General features: G+C 47.8%; 1 protein-coding gene across 4 annotated transcripts in view; it reads left to right on the top strand.

The window, feature by feature from the left end:
* The window catches only part of DOP1B (DOP1 leucine zipper like protein B), a 103,346-nt gene that overhangs the window by 14,449 nt on the left and 70,607 nt on the right, over positions 1-18,290 (top strand). For all 4 annotated transcript variants that reach the window (XR_006206990.1, XM_042954535.1, XM_042954536.1 and 1 more), the window contains exon 3: positions 17,540-17,721. Coding sequence is in view for 3 of the 4 variants with exons in the window: in XM_042954535.1 (XP_042810469.1) it covers positions 17,540-17,721 (182 nt within the window). In the remaining variant the exon portion in view is untranslated. The remainder of the gene's footprint in view (positions 1-17,539; positions 17,722-18,290) is intronic.

Raw genomic sequence — 18,290 nt, 5'->3', positions numbered from 1 at the left:
TGAACTGAACCGACTGAGCCACCCAAGCACCCCTGGATCTCGATTTTTACCCTAGTTCTAGTCAACTACTTTTCTCTGTTAGATCGTGTTAGTTCAGATAAAGCCCCTTTGGTCTGAGGTCTTATGTTAATCAGCTAAGGCTGTCATAGCAAAATCCCACAGGCTGGGTGACCTAACGGAAATTAACTTTCCCATAGTTCTGGAGGCTAGAAGCCCAAGATCAAGGTGCCGGCTGAGGTGGTTTCTTTTGAGGCCTCTCTCTTTGGCTTGTAGGCAGCCAACTTCTCACTCGGATCTCATGTGGTCTCTCCAGTGTGCATGTCTGTGTCTTGATGTCTTACAAAGACATCAGTCATATTGGACGTTCCCTAGACAGTCACATTTTGCCGTAGTTATCTTTCTAAAGTCCCTGTCTCCAAATATAGTCATACTGTGAAGTATTAGAGATTAGGGTTTCAACTTATGAATTTGGGGGGACACAATTTAGCCTGTAACAGGGTCTGACAATGAAGCACAGATTGTTTTTCCATGTAAATCAGTTTTTTCAAAAAGCTCATTTCTGATGGCATCCTGGATGGTTTTTCATCACATCCCTTATGGAACAGTAGAGCGTTACTTCCTTAATCTTTTTTTATTGCCCCACAATGTCGTGAAGAACTTCACTTCTCATATGCATGGTGATTCAATGTGTGCCAAGAACTTCTGAGTCACTCTGGGCCACCTTCCTGGCTGTCTTAGTCTGTGTGAGCTGCTATAAAGAAATAACCCCAGACTGGGCTTCTGAACAGCCAGCCTTTCCCAGTTCTGGAGGCTGGGAGTCAAATCTGGGCACCGGCAGATTCAGGGCCTAGTGCGGGCTGCTTCCTGGTTCACAGTGGCGGTCTTGCATCACCTTCTCACCTGGCGGAAGGGGCAGGAGAGCCCTGTGAGGTCCTTTCTCTAAGGGCACTAACCTCATGAGGGCCACCTTCCATAGCCACCCCCACCCCCCATTAATACCATCGCACTGTGGGACACAAACATTCAGACTGTGACACTAATGATTGGTGTCTCATTTGACTGCACCTCACTAGCCCTGCACCAGTTTTTTCATAAGGGCTTAGTTGTGGGGTGTCTTTTTGGCGGGGGACATTGTCCTTTCCCACGTGTCTCTCTATGTCCTCCTCCCCAGCCTCTTCATGCTTCCAGTGAGATGTGGTTTAAATCACTGCTCCAGATCCCCTCTAGCCGGTGACCCGGGGTAGGGCCTCAACCCCTCTCAGCCTTCACTGTTTATGACTTGTAGCTCTGAGCCTGTGTGATGCCCGGTTCCTTCTTGTCATCTTACTTTGGGGGTCCCACGTGTTAGAGTGTGGTACCTCAGTTTGGGGCAGATATTGTAGTCATTTTCCAGCAACCTTCTGCTGCTGTGACCCTGGGGGTGGAAGTTGTCAGTTAAGTGTGGTGTCAGGGTCATATTGGAAAGATGTGGCCTGAGTGCCTTCTGGGAAGAGACCAGATTGAAAGCCTGTCTTTGGCAGTTACTGAATCTTCATGGGTCGGTAAACTAGAACGGGTGGTAAGCACAAGGCCCATTGGCTTCTGGCAACGTGCTGATTGTCTGGGCACCAGAACTTCGGTCCTGGAGACATAGCTAGCTAACAGAATGTCAGGCAGAGCTCCTGATCCTAATGTGAGGCAGAGGCTGCCGGGTCCTCTGCTGCTGTTCGGGCCTCCTCCTCTCGGTAGGTGACGTATGGGGCTCAGACGGCGTTGTGGCTTCTCACCCTCTCGCAGGTTCTCCAGAAGGGGCTGAGGATCAGCACGGGCGTCGCTGGTTTGGGCTTGTGGTGGCCGCCTCATGTGAGCCTCTCAAACACGTGTTGGCATGAGGCTGGCATGGTCCTTTGGAAAGAACATTTCTGTGCTGAAATCGGGAGGCTGTTATCCTTTTGATAATTTATAGCTAGGGTAGTGTATATGTTTTGCATGTGAGCAGAGGATATTTTTGCTGTTCTTTGAGGTCTGCTGGTGGGGCAGAAATAGTCCAGATTCGGGCAGGTGATTTGTTCCTCCAGCAATCTAATGACAAAAACCCATCTTGAGGGAGGGAGCGGGGAAGCTCATCTAGCAGAATTGAGTTTATGGACAAGGGTAAGAGCTTGTTGTCTGTTCACATTTTATATATTCTGTCAAGAAAGTTATGAAACTAGAAATTTCCTGTCAGCCATTGTAAGGAAAGTGCTATGAACCGAATTATGTCTCCCCCAACCCCACCAAACTCGTACGTTGGAGGCCTAACCCTCAGTGTGACTGTATCTCAAAACACATCTTCAGGAGGTAATTGAGGTTAAATGAGGTCATTCATTAGCGTGGGGCCCTAAGCCAATAGGAAGGTGTCCTTCTGAGAAGAGGGACAGAGCGAGAGATGGCTCTCCCCCATGTGAGCACACAGTGAGGAGGTGCCCTCTACAAACCAGGAGAGCCCAGTCAGCCAGCACCTCGATCTGGGACTTCCAGCATCCAGAGCTGTGACACATAAGTTTCTGTTGTTTGAGCCCCCTGGTCTGCGGTATTTGTTGCAGCAACTCAAGCAAACTAATGCAGAAGGAATTGAATTAAATGTGGCTATTTTTCAAAAAGGACAACTGATTGAACACGAATACCTGTATTCAAGCTTGTATTTGAGCCAAATGCAGGCATTCCCATTTATTTATCTTTTTTCAAATGGTGTTTTCCTTTTTCCTTTCCTTTTTTTTTTTTACAGCTTTGTTGGCATGCGATAAACTAGATGTACTTAAAGTGTATAGTTTGATGAGTTTTGACACGTGTCTATCCCTGTGAAACCATCCCCACGTTAAGATAATAGGGTGTATCTGTCACCCCCAGAAACTTTCTCATGCCCTTTTGCAGTCTCTCCTTCCCTCCCGTCTCTGCCCCCTTCTCCAGGCAACCACGAATCTGCTTTCTATCACTATAACGCCGGTTTGCATTTTCTAAAATTTTATATAAACAGAATCAAAGGGCATATACTCTTTATTCCCCGGTCTGGTCTCTGTCGCTCGGCAGAACTGTTTTGAGAGTCATCCAGGCTGTTGTGTAGATGGGGAGTTCACTCCTTTTTACTGCTGAGCAGGATGCCATGGGTATAAATCATTTATTTGCCCATTTTCCTATTAATGGACATTTGGGTCGCTTCCAGTGGATATATATTTAACTTTGTAAAAAACCTGCCAGATCGTTTTCAAGACTGGTCGTGTCATTTTTCACCCATTCGGCAGTGTACGGGATCTCCATATATTCTGTACTCTTGCCAGTGCTTGGTACGGACAGTCCTTAATTTAGCCGTTCTAGTGGGACTACAGTACTGGCTCCTTGTGGCTTTTGCACTTCCCGAAGAACTACTCATTAGACAGTACACGATCGCTGTAAATTTGTGTTGATCTTCTGGAAGCACAACACAAAGATAACCATAAGAATCTGCGCTATTTTATTGTATGTAATAGACAAAAAAGTGAAAGTAGCCCCCCTCGATGGGGAGGGGTGGCAGAAGTCTAAGTCATGCCACAACAGGATGATGATGGATGTAGCCATCCGGATGGAGTAGTCTTACAGTCACCTGAGCAAAAAATGCTTATGATAAGATAAGGGGGCAAAAAAAAAAAAAAAGGGGCTAGTTGACCAGTTCATCTCTAGCTCTAGTCTTGTATGTGGGAGAGAAGAAGAGAGAGAGGGAGGTTGTATGGAGGGGGACAAAGTCTGGAAGCCCTTTAGTGTGGGACTGGTTTGCTTCCAGTTTTTCCTGATTCTACATGAAGCTCTAAGGAACATCTCTCCCCACGTGTCTGTTTTTGCCAAGGTCCATCAAGGTGGGGGCAGGGTCCGTGTCAATGGGCGGGGAGCTCAGCCTTCGGACACATGAGTCTCTGTTCTGCTGATCTGTGTGTGTTGGTGCCAAAGCTATGCCCTTGAACCACCATGCTATAGAGTGTGTCTGTCTCTGTCTACACCAACCAAACCCCTCTGCTCTTTCGGAATTTTTCTACCATTGCCAGGTCATTTTCCTCCAGATGGACTTCGGAGTCATTCGTAAAGTGAAAGGAGTCCTTGAGGGGTTGACTGGTATTAGGTAACAATTGTAGACTATTTGGGGGAAGAGGTGACATCTTTACACAGTTGGCTCTCCCACGTGGAAATGCAGGCATTCCCTTCACTGATGAGAGAGTATTCACTTGTGTCTCTAAGAACTTAATCATTTTTCTTGCATAAGTCCTTCCTGTCTCCTAAATGTATTAGGTATTTTATACGTGTAGTTTTGCCGTGTGACTGGGTTTATTTCCCACTCTATGTTTTAACTGGTTGTTGGTATGTAGGAAGTGATTAACTTGCAGAATTTGAAAACTGGCCATCTTAGTGAATTTATTTCTCACTTATTTTCAGCTAGTTGTTTTGAGTTCTTTAGCTAGACAAGCATACATATGATCAATCAATACTGAATTCGTGTTTTTTCCTATTTTGCTAGTAGCAGTTACTGGAACAATGTTAAATAATGATGACACCTGTGGTATATCAGTTACAGAAATGTCAGCTGCCGTAACAGAGCCGTCCAAAAATCCAGAGCCACCAGGAAGATGGAAGTTTCTTGCTCGTGTACTGGTTCAGCGTGGTGTTCCGGATGGGCAGCTCTCTTCCCCACGGTCGTTCTAGCGACCCCAGCCCAGTACCCTGCCATCTGTAACACATGGCTTGCAGAGTTGCTCTGTTCGCTGCCATTCTGTTCCCTGGGAAGGGGGATCAGCATATAGGAGCATGCATAGACCTTAATGCCACACATTACTTCCACTCGTATCTTCAAGGGAGAAAATTACCCTCTGGCCGCGCAGCCAGGGCCCAGCCACAGCCTTACCACAGAAGCAGGGAGCGTGATTCGGGTGCACCTTGCAGTCCCCACGCCCACCTGGCGCACGTGGATTCTGATGGTGGTGCCTCCTGTTTCACTGGTATCTCAGCGCCGTAGGTCCATCAGATTGCTGTCTCCTCAGACATCACTTTATTCACTCTTTACTAACTTTAATGACTTCTCATCTTTATGTGGCCAGAAAGCATGGCATTTCATTACCTGATCAGTTTGTAAAGTGTTGAATTGCTCTTTTCAAAGCAGCACAGTTCTGCCTTACACCTTATTCATGTGCTTTTGGTGATGATTGTACTTAAACTAGTTCTCTCAGTGGCAGAGGTACGCCTTGAAAATCAATCTGCTGGAAGGTCCGCTAACTCAGATGTTGTGGAATGAAGGAAGGGGCACTGAGCTTGGAGGCAGAGCTCCCGGGGGCGCCTGGGTGGCTCAGTCGGCTGAACGCCTGACTCTTGATTTCAGCTCAGGTCATGGTCTCACAGTTTGTGGGATCGGGCCTCACATCAGGCTGTGTGCTGACGGCGTGGAGCCTGCTTGGGATTCTCTCCCCACCTCCCAATCTCTCTGCCCTCCCCCACTCACGTGCATACTTGAGCTCTCTCTTAGAATAAATGTTTAAAAAAGCAGAGCACCCTGGTTTATGTTCAAGCTCACCGCTGCTTAGACTGAGACACACGTGCTGGATGTCTCCCCAGCTGCTCACCCCCTGCCTCCTCGTCGGAAGAACCCAGCTATGTGTAGGCATCAGGTAACAATGGGCTGCAGCGTGGCAGCTCCCATCTCCCAGCCTCAGAGGTCAATGCTACTGGTCTACGACTTCTTCCTAGTAATTCCATTTCCCTGGGCAGGGATTGATTCAGACACAAGCATGTGACCTTCTCTGACCTATGAGGTGTGGCCAGCTGGCTTCTGGAAAGGGCTTCCTCTAATACGAAGAGACAGGAAAGGAACCAACCCTTGACGTTTTGTTCCTCTCTTTAATTGAGGGGGAATTTAGGGCTGATATGTGGCAGACATCTGAGGCCACAGTAGGAAAAGGCTGAGGATAAGTCAACTCACCGTGAGAAGCACACAAGCATGAAAAGGTTCAGGTGCTTTTAGGGTGTCACTAAGCCCTTTGCATTAGCCAAATACAGGAATATGCTCCCCGAGACCAGTTTCTTGGCCTTGGTGCTGGTGACCTTCCGTGATGGGGCAGGGAGTGCTGCCCTGGGCGTTATAGAATGTTCATCAGCATCCTGGCCTTTGTCCACATCCCACCCCCAAACCCCATTATAACAGCCAAAAATGCCTCCAGGCATGGTCACATGTCCCTAGGGCAAAATTGCCCCAGTTTGGGAATCACTGCTCTAGACTTTAGGTTGTGCTCTAGGTTGTGAGGTGATATGTTTCTTCATTGAGATTTGTATACTTGGATATCCTGTGCTTTACAGCCCAAAGCTTGGTAACTGAGTCCGCAACCTTGGACCATCCTTAACCCGTGGGAGCCTGTTTCCTCTGGGGGCAGAAGCAGGCACGCTTGTTTCTCAGCAGTAAAGGTGTTTATGTGTCCTTAAAAGGCATGGAATGTCCCCTGCTGATCTGTGCCCTCGCCATCTGCACCGGCGTGGTTCTGGTTGGCATCAAGGCATTTTCAGAGAAACTGCAGAGGATTTTCTGTCTCCCCACCTGCACGGGTTTCACCCTCAGTGCAGAAGCCCCGTTGTGTTTCTGAGGAGGCAGTGTTCCTTGAGTGCCTGCTTTATGCCAGCCATGTGTTCAGCGTCTTGGTTCTGAGGGTCCCGGGCAGTTTTATAGCTGCTGGGGTTTGCAGAGTGGAGCCAGCTTTGGGCTTGAATGGATTTGGAAAGAGCCAGGCTTTCACACCTTGGTCACCGTCCTGTGTGCCTGGTTAGCAGCCTTTTCCCTCCCCCTCACCAAGAGCTACCTTGTTCTTCAGCTGTCCCTGCTTTTATGCAGCTGGCTTGTCTCGGGGACTGGGAAGCAGAGGAAGAGCAGAGAGGAGGAGACGCACAGGTCAGGTTCGGATCAGCTTGAACAGGCAGTGCAGCGTTGGGGCGGTGTGTTCTTCTTCTTCACCCCCGGCTTGTGACTCTGAATTACATTCCTTGCTGCACGCGCGGGTCACAGGAGCCCAGTGCGTTCCGGTGCCCGAGGCTTTTGTGGGCTGTCAGAGCCAGAGCGCTGGGAAGATGTGTCCCAAGCTCCACACAGCCCTGCTGAACCCATTTTGCTTCAACATTGAGGATCAGGAAGTGCTGCTCTGGAGCTCTCTAGAGAAACCTCTGCCCAGGAGGGGATAATATTCAGTCCCATTTGAGCGTGCCAGTTCTCTTCTTCTGGCTGTGACTTTGAAAGAATATGGAGTTCTATCAGTAGAACTTTTGGGACTGAAGCGTGTTTGGGATTTGTAATGAGAGTCTTTCTCTAAGATACTCTTGCTGCTTTTTTGGCTCTGACTTGAACAAGTTGGTTTCCACATAATAGGCTTTTGGTTTGTTGGTTAAATATATCATTTGTATGTGGATTAAAATACGTTTGAAAAGCAGAAAAGAACATATGTCCAGACATTGAGTCATTTAGTATCTTAACGATAGGCTTTTATTAGATCTTCTGGTTTATGGTTATAAATTCTTCAAGTATTTTGTGTTGTCTATATCATGTATGTTTCCGTGTTTAGTTCTGAAGGGCGTGTTTGCCCTTCTAATTCACTAATTCATTTCCTTTCGTGTGGTTCACTATCTAACTCTGCTGCCGTGACCTCCTCCCACCCTTTTCCATCACCCCTGAGCCTCTTGGCTCATAGCCCCCAAAATAGAATGATTCCCTTTTAGTGAGCCCCCCTTACATGCTTGTCACTCATTGTTTTTTCAAACCTATAATTCTCCGAAGTTGGTGTCATTCAACCCCTTTTACCGGTGAAGGCACCGAATGCAGGTCAGGCTTGCTTGAGACTTCTTAGTTCAGCATCCCGTGTTTCAGCTCAGCCAGCGTGGCCGCAGCACCCACACACGGGTGCCTGGGTGTAAGGGAGGGCTCAGGACCTGCACCACAGCCGGGAAAGAGTAAGATGTGTCTGGAAACCTGGAAAGCGTCACAGCTAGCTGTCTAAAGTTTCCATGTGGAAGACTGGGAAAATCGCCATTAGTGGTGAGAGGGAGTGGCTTCTATGATCTAGATGTTGTAATAAACTCAGAAGGGGAAAAATAAAGAGCAATACTGGAACACATGTGTCGCAGCTTGCCCTCTGTGAGGTAGCGATGCGTCTGTCACGTTGTGTTTTAAAAGGAGTTTCCCAACCCAGTGTGGAGATTCCCCAGTCCTCTCAAGCGAGAGCCCGGGGTGCACCCCGTGATCCTGTCGAATGCACTCCTTGTTAATCCCGATGCCCTGGGGAAGTGAGAACGGCATGAACATGGAACCTTTCAGCTCCTTTTGAGTCTGGCCTGCGTGCTCCGGGGAACTTGTGCCCAGCGGGGCAGCTGAGCAAGGCTGGTGCCCCGATGGGGCCCCAGGTCACCTGATTCCGAGCCCGTGCTCATCATCACGGGGCCCCTGCCCCTGCCTCTCCTTGTCATGAGTTAGACCAGCACAGCATTCCCTCCACAGCCCAGCCAGCTCCGGTTAAGCTCAGAAAAATGGATTCCCGAAACAGCCCCACAGAGGCTGGGGCCCAGGGCTTGTGGTATCATTAGGTAGTCAGCGGTGGCTCCGGCTGGGGTTGGCCTGCCGTGTGCTCCCCCGCCCCTCACCCCCAGCCTGGCCCTGGACAGCCCGCTGCTCTGCCTTCGGGCCGCGCTTTGTAACGTCTCCCGCCTTTGTGTGTGCTCAGCCTTTGCTTGTGCTCCTGTGCAGGCAGCATGGTGTTTGCTCAGAAAGTATAAGTTAATATCAGCTATAGCAGTAAGGTGGAGCTGATTCAAAAGGGACAAAAATAAGCGTAAGGAATTTTAAAAGCAGAAACATATTCTTGTGCGTCTCTACCTCCTGTGGAAGGTTGAGTGAACCAGAGGCCGCGGCGCCCTGCCAGGGTCGTGGGGTGTGGGTGCTGTGACCCTGGTCGAGAGCGGACTACTCACTCAGTTCACTGTGCTGTGGGCTGGTCCTGAGCGGTCAGCTGACATGTCCCGTGCAGGACAGTCATGTTGCAGCCCGTGACCTTTTTAAAGAAGGAAGCTCTTCTTTTACAGAGGGGTTGAGCCCGTGTCACTCCCCCAGTTAAACAAAAGCTGGCTTCATTGGTTATCTGTGAAATCTCAACATCCTGTAGTGGCTGTTAGGGGGCCTGACTGTCCTCCTCCTGTCTCTAGCCCCCCCCCCAGCTGGCGTGGTGGCTGAGGCACTGCCATGTCAGGTAAGGCGAGACGCTCTCCACCATCCCCAACTTCAGCACTTGGCCTACTTTAGTGTGGGGAGTCCTGGCCACTTTGTTATTACTCAGTGTCTGTTCTGTTTTCCTTCTGTCTGAAGGGCATCGCGGGTGTCCCTTGGCCAAGTATTTAACGAGTGTTCAAGCTCGTGCTACCTGGCCAGCCTTACTCACTGTTCGGCTTCGTTCTCATAGCATGAAATGAACATCCTTTTAGAGATGACCAACTTCCAGAAGGAAGACCTGCTGGTATTTTACCATTTGCTTGACGCGAGACCTGCTTTAAAATTGGCTTGCTTGAGTTTCTTTATAGATGGGCATCTGGCATTCTGAATTCCAAAGTCAGGGTGATCACCGTGCAAAATTAGGTTTGGGCAAGCTCTTCTAGGAACTTTTTTTTTCTTAATGTTTATTTTTGAGCAAGAGAGAGAGAGAGACAGAGAGAGCACGCGCACAAGCAGGGGAGGGGCAGAGAGAGGGAGACACAGAATCCGAAGCAAGCTCCAGGCTCTGAGCTGTCAGCACAGAGCCTGACGCGGGGCTCGAACTCACGAACTGTGAGATCATGACCTGAGCTGAAGTCAGACACTTAACCAACGGAGCCACCCAGGCACCCCGAAACTTTTTAAAAATCAAATATAACTCACACCCTTACCCATATTGTTAAATGACCCTTTAAAATTTTCTTAATTGTGATAAAATACACTTCACATACAATTTGTCTTAAACCATGTTTAAGTGCATTAAGTTACTTTTTTGAGTCGGTGGTCTACCCTTTTGGAATTTTTAATCCCGTTTCTTACACGGAACGGTATCTAAATTGTGCTGGAAGTCCTGGAAGACGTCAGACTGTCAGATAGGCTGACAGTTTACTGTCAGAGTTTAACAAAGTGCGACACAGATGTTGTCTTGGGTGGGGCAAAGTGAGACACTTCCTGGTCTCTATTAATGAAGCTTGGATGTGGTTCAAACCTTTTTTTTTTTTTTTTCCCAAACTTACATTTTGTAAGTTTTTTTTATTATTTTCAGGTCAACCTGCTGAGCCTACACATACAATGAAGTCCAAAATATTATAAATGTATCTTGATTATAGCTGAAGGAATGTTTTTAAAATAGTGTAGTTCTTGAGGAAAATAAGGAAGGAAGGTTTATTTCTGGTTTGATCCTAGCTTTTCCTTTCTGTTTAGCACTTTTCCAAGTGACTCTGAAAACATGGCCATTTTTTCCTTCCAGATTTATGAGTTTCCCTGAGATGTTTCTTCTGTAGCTGAAGAACGTTTCTCATCTTTTTTTTTCCTTTTAGTAAACATCATTTTTATTCCGTGTTTACCATGCGCATTGTAGATGGAATATAAATACATATATTATATACTATATCTGTATACTTATCCGTATCTGTTTGTCAATGTATCTGTTAACTTGCTAGGGTTTTGGGTTTCCTAAAAAACACAACCCAAACAGTTTCCGAAACTTCCCTGGAAATACTCACTGGGCTTTGCCTGCCGGAGAAGCAAGCGTCTGCATAGAGGCTGGCAGGAAAGAGGCAGAGTCGCGCGGCCCTCCCTCGTCCACACCAGGGGTCCAGTCTTGGCAGCTCTTAAACAGCTGGGAACGGATGAAGGGGAAATCAGCAGTTTTCAAGCAGTGGAAGCTGGACTCAGTTCAAGGTGGCTAGTTTGCTATTGAAGGGTTGGAAACACTCAGGAGAGGCTGGACCCAAGTCCCTGGGTCCCTTCAGGGTTTATTAAAAGGAGTTCCTTTGTTCTCTGATAAGGAAAGAGTTTGTGGTTTGTCCAACATGCAAACATCGCTCGAGAGTTCATGGTTCTTGTAGCCCGGCCGCAGGAGCGGTTGGGTGAAACACAGCATTCATTTCTTTTTTCTTTTGGGGTGATAAAATCTACGTAATATAAAATTTGCCGTTTCAACTATGTGAGTGTACAGTTCAGGGGCATACAGCAGTCACCACCATCCGAACCTGAACCTGTTTCCATTAGACATAAACACTAGCTCCACTCACTTCCCCTCCCCCGACCCCTCCCATGCTGCTTTCTGTATCTGTGGATCTGACTGCGTTAGGTCCCTCACTTAAGGGGAGTCATAAAGGATTTGTCCTTTTGTGTCTGGTTTCTTTCACTGAGTGCAGTGCCTTCAGGGGCCCTCCATGTTGTATAGCATGTCAGAATTTCTTTCCTTCCTTTTTTTTTTTTTTTTTTTTTTTTAGTTTAACGTTTATTTATTTTGAGAGACAAAGACAGAGTGCCAGTCAGGGAGGGGAAAAGAGAGAGGAAGACACAGAGTCCAAAGCAGGCTCCAGGCTGTCAGCACAGAGTTTAATGCGGGGCTCGAACCCATGAACTGTGAGATCATGACCTGAGCCGAAGTTGGACACTTGCCGCCTGAGCCACCCAGGTGCCCCACAATTTCCTTCCTTTTTAAGGCCAAGTAATATTCACTGTATGTGTAGACCACATTTGGTTTATCAGTCCATTGACATTTGGGTGTTTTTCACCTTTTGGCTGTTGTGAACAGTGCTATAGTGACCATGGGTGTGCAAATATCTGTTTGATATTTACTCTCAGTTCTTTTGAACGTGTACCCAGCAGTGGGGTTACTGGATCATATGGTAGTTTGGTAAACAAGTCAAATGTTTAATCTTTTGAGGGGCCACCATGCACAATGCTGTGTGCACAGTGATTACACCATTTTACATGCCCACCGCCAGTGCACAGCACTCCGTTTTGAAACCTCCTAGGCCAGGGCTATTCTAAATAGAACATTTACTTTTTCAAGAGCAGTGACAGCTCTGGGCATCTGGCTTGATCTCACTCTCAGAGAGGATGCGGCAGAATGCCTCCAGTTTCCAACTGAGAAGTGCTTTTCAGATCCTAAAAGTGGGCCAGCCACATGGGCCAAGCACTTCGCATGTCCAGGGATGCCTAAGTGACAGCTTCCAGGTAGAGGAGCTCCTGAAAAAAGACACGGTGGCTCAAACACCACCGTGAGCTCTGAATCTTTAGCAGCCAAAGTGGCAGAGTGAATCATTGGATGACTCATTCTCATCTAAGTTTGCCCTGAAAACATGGAGCCGTTCCCCTCATGGCCATGCATTAGCCCTCAACGAGAATAAAGGAAGAGTCTTAGAAAGGGAGTCTTCTAAAGGGACACCACACCTTTGTGACCACTGACCAGAAGCAACTGGCTCTTCCTTCACTGGTCCCCCTTCCCCCCACCGCCCCCAGCTTCTGCACACAGGGTAGGGTGATGGCGAGCAGATCACTGTTTCCTTAATGGCATCAAGAGTTAGGTTATGTTCCCCTTCAGGCATGTTTGCGAGATGCTGCTTAGTACTGCCCACGCAGAAGGTGTTTTTAGGGGCTTCTCGTGGCTCAGTCGTTTAAGCGTTCAGCTTCGGCTCAGGTCACGATCTCACAGTTGGTGAGTTTGAGCCCCGCATCCGGCTCTCTGCTCTCAGTGCAGAGCCTGCCTCAGATCCTCTGTCCCCCACTCTCTCTCTCTGTCCCTCCCCTGCTTGCACTCTCTCTCTCTCTCTCTCTCTCTCTCTCTCTCAAAAATAAACAATAAACATTTTAAAAAGTGTTTTTAAATAGGGTCCCCAACCTCCTTTCCTGCATGAAGTCCATCACTCTGGGGGAGGAGGTGCTCTGTCTAAGGGAATCCCTTATTTCAGAAAGTGCTTTAAATGCACTACAGACAAAGCGTTTCACTGGCAATTCTTTTTTTTTGTTTGTTTAAGTTTTTTTTTAATTTTATTTTTTATTTTTTAAAATTTACATCCAAATTAGTTAGCATATAGTGCAACAATGATTTCAGGAGTAGATTCCTTATTCACTGGTGATTCTAATCTCCAGTTTTAAGGCTTGCAAAATGTTTGTTTAGAAATTTTGCCTTAAATATTATTTAAGAAGTAATATTTTATTATCCCTTTTAATCTTCAGCATTGGTGTTTATCTTTGCCTCTGTCTTCCTAAAAGGAAGTTTCGTGTTCTCCCAACTCTACCTCCTCTGTGCAGATTTCCTTTTTTGCTTTAGTGTCTCTTGGGATTTTCATCATATTTTGGGTCTGCAGTGATCTTACCACCAAACATAAGAGCGGTTTGAGTTTTGCTTTTCTGATTTGATATATTTTTCACCCTTCCTCATCAGCACCCCTAACTAGTGTCCTTGTTTGCTTTTGTGACAATAAAGGGCATTATCTGTAAACAACTGGGTATCAGTCCATTCTTTTATTATTTTTTTTAGAGAAACTTTTTAAAATTTGTTTTTTAATGTTTATTCATTTTTGAGATGGGGGTGGAAGGAACAGAGAGAGAGAGAGAGAGAGAGAGAGGATCCGAAGCGGGCTCTTTACTGACAGCAGAGAGCCCCATCTGGGACTTGAACTCACGAACCGTGAGATTATGACCTGAGCCAAAGTCAGACACTTAATGACTGAGCCACCCAGGTCCCCCATCAGTCAATTCTTTTAAATTTTTTTTTAAAGTTTATTAATTTTGAGAGAGAGAGAGAGAGAGACAGTGTGAGTGGGAGAGGGGCAGAGAGAGAGAGGGAGACGGAATCCCACACAGGCTACGTGCTACCAGCGCAGAGCCCAACACAGGGTTCGAACTCAGGTCACTGACCTGAGCCAAAACCGAGTCAGATGCTTAACCAGCTGAGCCACCCAGATGCCCCTGCCCATCAGTCAGTTCTTTTAAAATGCAGTGTATCTTCTCTCCATCTCTAAGTCTTGTGCTTCCTTTTCAGTTTGTCCTTATTTTTTTTTAAATTTTTTTTTTTAATGTTTATTTATTTTTGGGAGAGACAGACAGAGTGTGAGTGTGGGCGGGACAGAGAGAGAAGGAGACACAGAATCCGAAGCAGGCTCCAGGCTCTGAGCTGTCAGCACAGAGCCCGCCTCAGGGCTTGAACTCACAAACCGTGAGATCGTGACCTGAGCCGAAATCAGACGCCCAACCAACTGAGCCACCCAGGTGCCCCTTCAGTTTGTCCTTATAGTAAGAGGTCATGTGCTTCCCGGGTGCCAGACAGCGTGCTGTCCTGTTTACATGTGGTGTCTCACCTGATGCTTGCAACTTTGTGAAGCGCCATGATCTTCATTTTTATAGATGAAACTATAGCCAGAGAGGTTAAAGAATTTGCCCAATGAGCAAATAAATGGTGGGACTGGAATGCCAGGCTGTCAGCCCCATGCTCACATGTTAAACCGGTCTAACGATACTACAGTCTTGTTTGCTTAGCCTCAGCGTGGAAGCACCTGTTGAGTGGCAGGCTCTGTGGGAAGCGGGTTAGCACAGCCACTGTGACCGAGGCACTATTTCAGTCCCGTCACTGGTGATGGAAATCTGCAGGGTGGAATGTCCTGACTGTTCCACGGAGCAGGCTCGCAAGTTCTGTTTGGCCACATCCTGACTCCAGGTGAGGAACTTGGTTCATGATCCCTGGCTGGCCCTGGTCCGCTCCTGAACCTGTGCGCCTTGATCGAGCTTGACAGTCCGATGGGTGAAAAGGATGGTATTTCCTTGTAGTTCTAATTGGCGTTTTTCTTACCAGGAAGGAGGAACAGCTTCCCGGTTTTCTGCGTACGATCTGCTTATCTCCTTTATTCTTGCTGAATTTTCAGATCAAGCAGCATCCTATATTTCTAGGCACCTTTCCCTCAACAGCACAGAGCCCCTGTCTCAGGCATGCTGTGTTTGCATGGATTAACGTGGACGGCATACAATGAACAACCAGGTCCACCTTTGCTGGTTATAGCCTCCGTTCTTGGTTATATTCCTTTTCCTATATCTTTTTCAAATTACATGAAGTCACACATTCAAATGAAAAATAGCAAGCAGCCCCCTTCATTTGGAAAGAATGGTTGTGGTTCATCATCATTGCATTTATGTGGGAAGAGGTGTATCAGTCAGGATAAGGAGGGTTATGCCAGGGTAACAAACAATCCCTAATCTCTGTGAGTGTTACAGCATGGTTGAGTTCTGCCTCACTGGGCTGCAAGGGGTTTCTGCTCTGTAATTTCTCAGGGAGCCAGGCTGGGAAGGGCTTCAGCTCAACCCACATTTCCATGATCTTAGAGTCAAGAGAAGAGCACCCGACAAGCTTTGAGTTGGCTCGTAGAGCCTATGCCAATATGACACGTATCACTACTCATCTCTCTGGCCAGAGTAAGTCATGCTGCCACACCTAGGGTCACAAGGGCAGAGAAATGGGATTCTACATGCACAGCCCAAGGGAAGCAGATGCTGGTGAGTCCCGGATGACCACCATGGGAGGTGCATCACATCTTTTCCACCTCAGATAGAAGAAATCCTGAGGATACTGAGGCGAACGAGAGTAGGTAGTGACTTAAAAAACAAGTGCTTTATCCTGATAGAAATAATTGTTACAGGTGAAGACAGAGGCTCTCTCTCCTGCTCTTAAATCCATGGAGAAAGCCCACAGCCACGTTATTGTTAAGCCAGTCAAGTCTCAGACGTGGTTTTCCAAAAGCCGCGTCTTCAGGATTGGCCGGGAGTTGATGCTCGTTGAAGCCGGGTGCTGGTTACATTGCCGTTGCCCCTGCTTTTCTGTGTGTCTGAAAACGCCCATAATAAAATGCAGTTTCCTGTGCGTTTCCCACATTCATTTTCCCTCTGCCAAAACTCTCAGTTTGTTCTTATCCTTCGTCACAGCATGTGTTTCCAGTCACCTCAGGATTTGTTTTGACAGGAGACATTTAAAAAAAATTAATTTGTTGGCTTTCCCTTTGTTTTAAAATGTCAGACTCATATATATAATGTTTCAAGGTGTTTCTTGATGACTTCTAGTTGCATGAGCTTTTTTTTTTATTTTTTTGAAACATAGGTTTATTGAATTCAAGAGTTCAGTTAGACTCCAGCCTTCCGATGAAAAATATTCTTTTCCTTCCTTTCCCTTTGCCTCCTGCATAACCTCAGTGTATGTTTAAGGTCATTTTCTTCGTTGATCAAAAGAACATGTGGTCCAGCGGCCAGCAGTTGTGACACAGAGTGCAGGTGGCATCACACGTCTTCTGACATTCTTCCAGAACACGCCGGCTTTGTTTCAGGTGCTATCTAGAGTGCCCAAGTGATTGTTACAGGTGAAGGAAGACCATAGACCCAGCCCTCAAGTCATTGCCCACCTGAGTCAGCCGTGAAGCAGATGATCAGTAGAACAGGGTTGTAAATCCGTGACAGATATGCCCATGGAACCCAGAGTAGCCAGAACTAAGTACGGGGAAGGGGACGGAGGGCCCCTGCCAGGGAGAGCCATTCCACCTCCGTGAGACGGGGCGCTAGGTCTCATGTGAGGGAGATTAGCAAAGTGGACAGGATGGAGCTTGGGCAGAGAGCCAGGCAGGAATCACAGATGGATCTGAAGTATTAAGAGTCACGGCAGGCAGGAGTCATGCTATGGAGGCCTTTGAGTGGCTTTTTGAGAAGCGTGGACTTCACCCTGTAGGCCTTCAGCAAATATTTGTGGACTGTTCCCTAATGACAGACACTTTGTCTCATAAGGTTGAGTCACGAGGACCCACCCAACCGCAGCACTCTGCCTGTGGTCACTTGAGGCCGGGCAGAACGGCTGCAGTCCGCTCACACTCCTGATTGTGGTTCTCAGGTACTGCGAATACGCAGGCAAGGCCCGGCTCAGGAGTGCCGTTGCCGCATCCCAACGGGGCTGGGCGTTTCTCCTGCGGGACGCAGGTCCCTCCCAGCAGGATCACCAGCTGGTGGAGATGCCAGGAGTCATGGCCGAGAGGTGTGCCCCCCCCATTTCTTCTGGGGTGACCCCTTGCTCAGAGCCCCCGGCTGTGAAGCCAAGCTGGGAGAATGATGGGGATAACTCAGACCCCTTCTTCTCCCTGGACAGAGTCCAAGGGCTTCCTCAGTGCAAGAACGAGGGTCTTCTTAGGGACGGGGGTCACCTCCCCCAATATGGTCTGTGCTCCGCTGAGCCTCATGCGTGGACTGGAGCCCTCACCTGTACCTGGCTTCCTATGTGTGGCCAAGAGGCTGGTCTGATGGTGACAGAATCTTCCTTGCTATTGATTTTGATACCTGCCTCACCTCCAGCATTGCTGGGGGCTTCCCTGATACCCGTGCCCCCTGGCTCGTGGCCCCCCTGGTGTTCCCCACGATGACCCTCTGTCTTCCTTTTGAATCTGTTCTTGTCTTCCTGGCCTCGACAGATTTACTTTCCATTGTAAACATTGCTCCCTTTTTCCTCCTGTTTTTCCTCTTGTTTTCCAGGCTCTTCAGAGTAACCTGAGGTATTCCTTATTGCCAAGACGGCTCCTCATCAGCAAGAGATTAGCCCAGTGCCTCCATCCTGCTTTGCCCAGTGGTGTGCACCTAAAAGCCCTAGAAACCTATGAGATTATCTTCAAAATTGTGGGGACCAAATGGCTGGCCAAGGATTTGTTCCTGTACAGGTAGAGTAGCTTCCCTACCGTATTACTTTTTTGTTACCTGAGTAATCATATTTCAGTTCACGAGATTAGAAAAGGACAAGCAACATGGGGGAGTGGTAGGCAACAGTTCATCCTAAAGACGTCAGCAGGAGACGGCCAGGGCTCACCTTCTGGAGGCATCCTCCCCGGCCTCCCCATAAGTGTGTCCTAAGTGGACGTGTAACGTGCATCCTGCCTAGACGTCCGCTCTTTGCCCAACAGCACGTTGTGACCATCCCGTGCCAGGCAAGCGTCTCCGTCCCTAGTGTAAATGGCTAGCTGGCTGCTTTTGAAAATCCCCTTTGGGGGCACCTGGGTGGCTCGGTCCGTTGAGTGTCCGATTTCGGCTCAGGTCATGATCTCACAGTTCGTGGGTTCGAGCCCCACATCAGGCTCGCTGCTGTCAGGCTGTCAGCGCAAAGCCCACTTCAGATCCTCTGTCCCCTTCTCTCTGCCCCTCCCTCACTTGTGCTCCGCCCAAAATAAATATTTTTTTAAAAACGTAATAAAAAAATTAAAATCCCCTTTGGCTGGGTGATTGTGCCAAACTT

Source organism: Panthera leo, chromosome C2 (genome assembly GCF_018350215.1).
Source record: "Panthera leo isolate Ple1 chromosome C2, P.leo_Ple1_pat1.1, whole genome shotgun sequence".
NCBI lineage: Eukaryota > Metazoa > Chordata > Mammalia > Carnivora > Felidae > Panthera > Panthera leo.
Note: the sequence above shows the minus strand (reverse complement) of the source record. Positions and strands in the feature narration are given on the sequence as shown.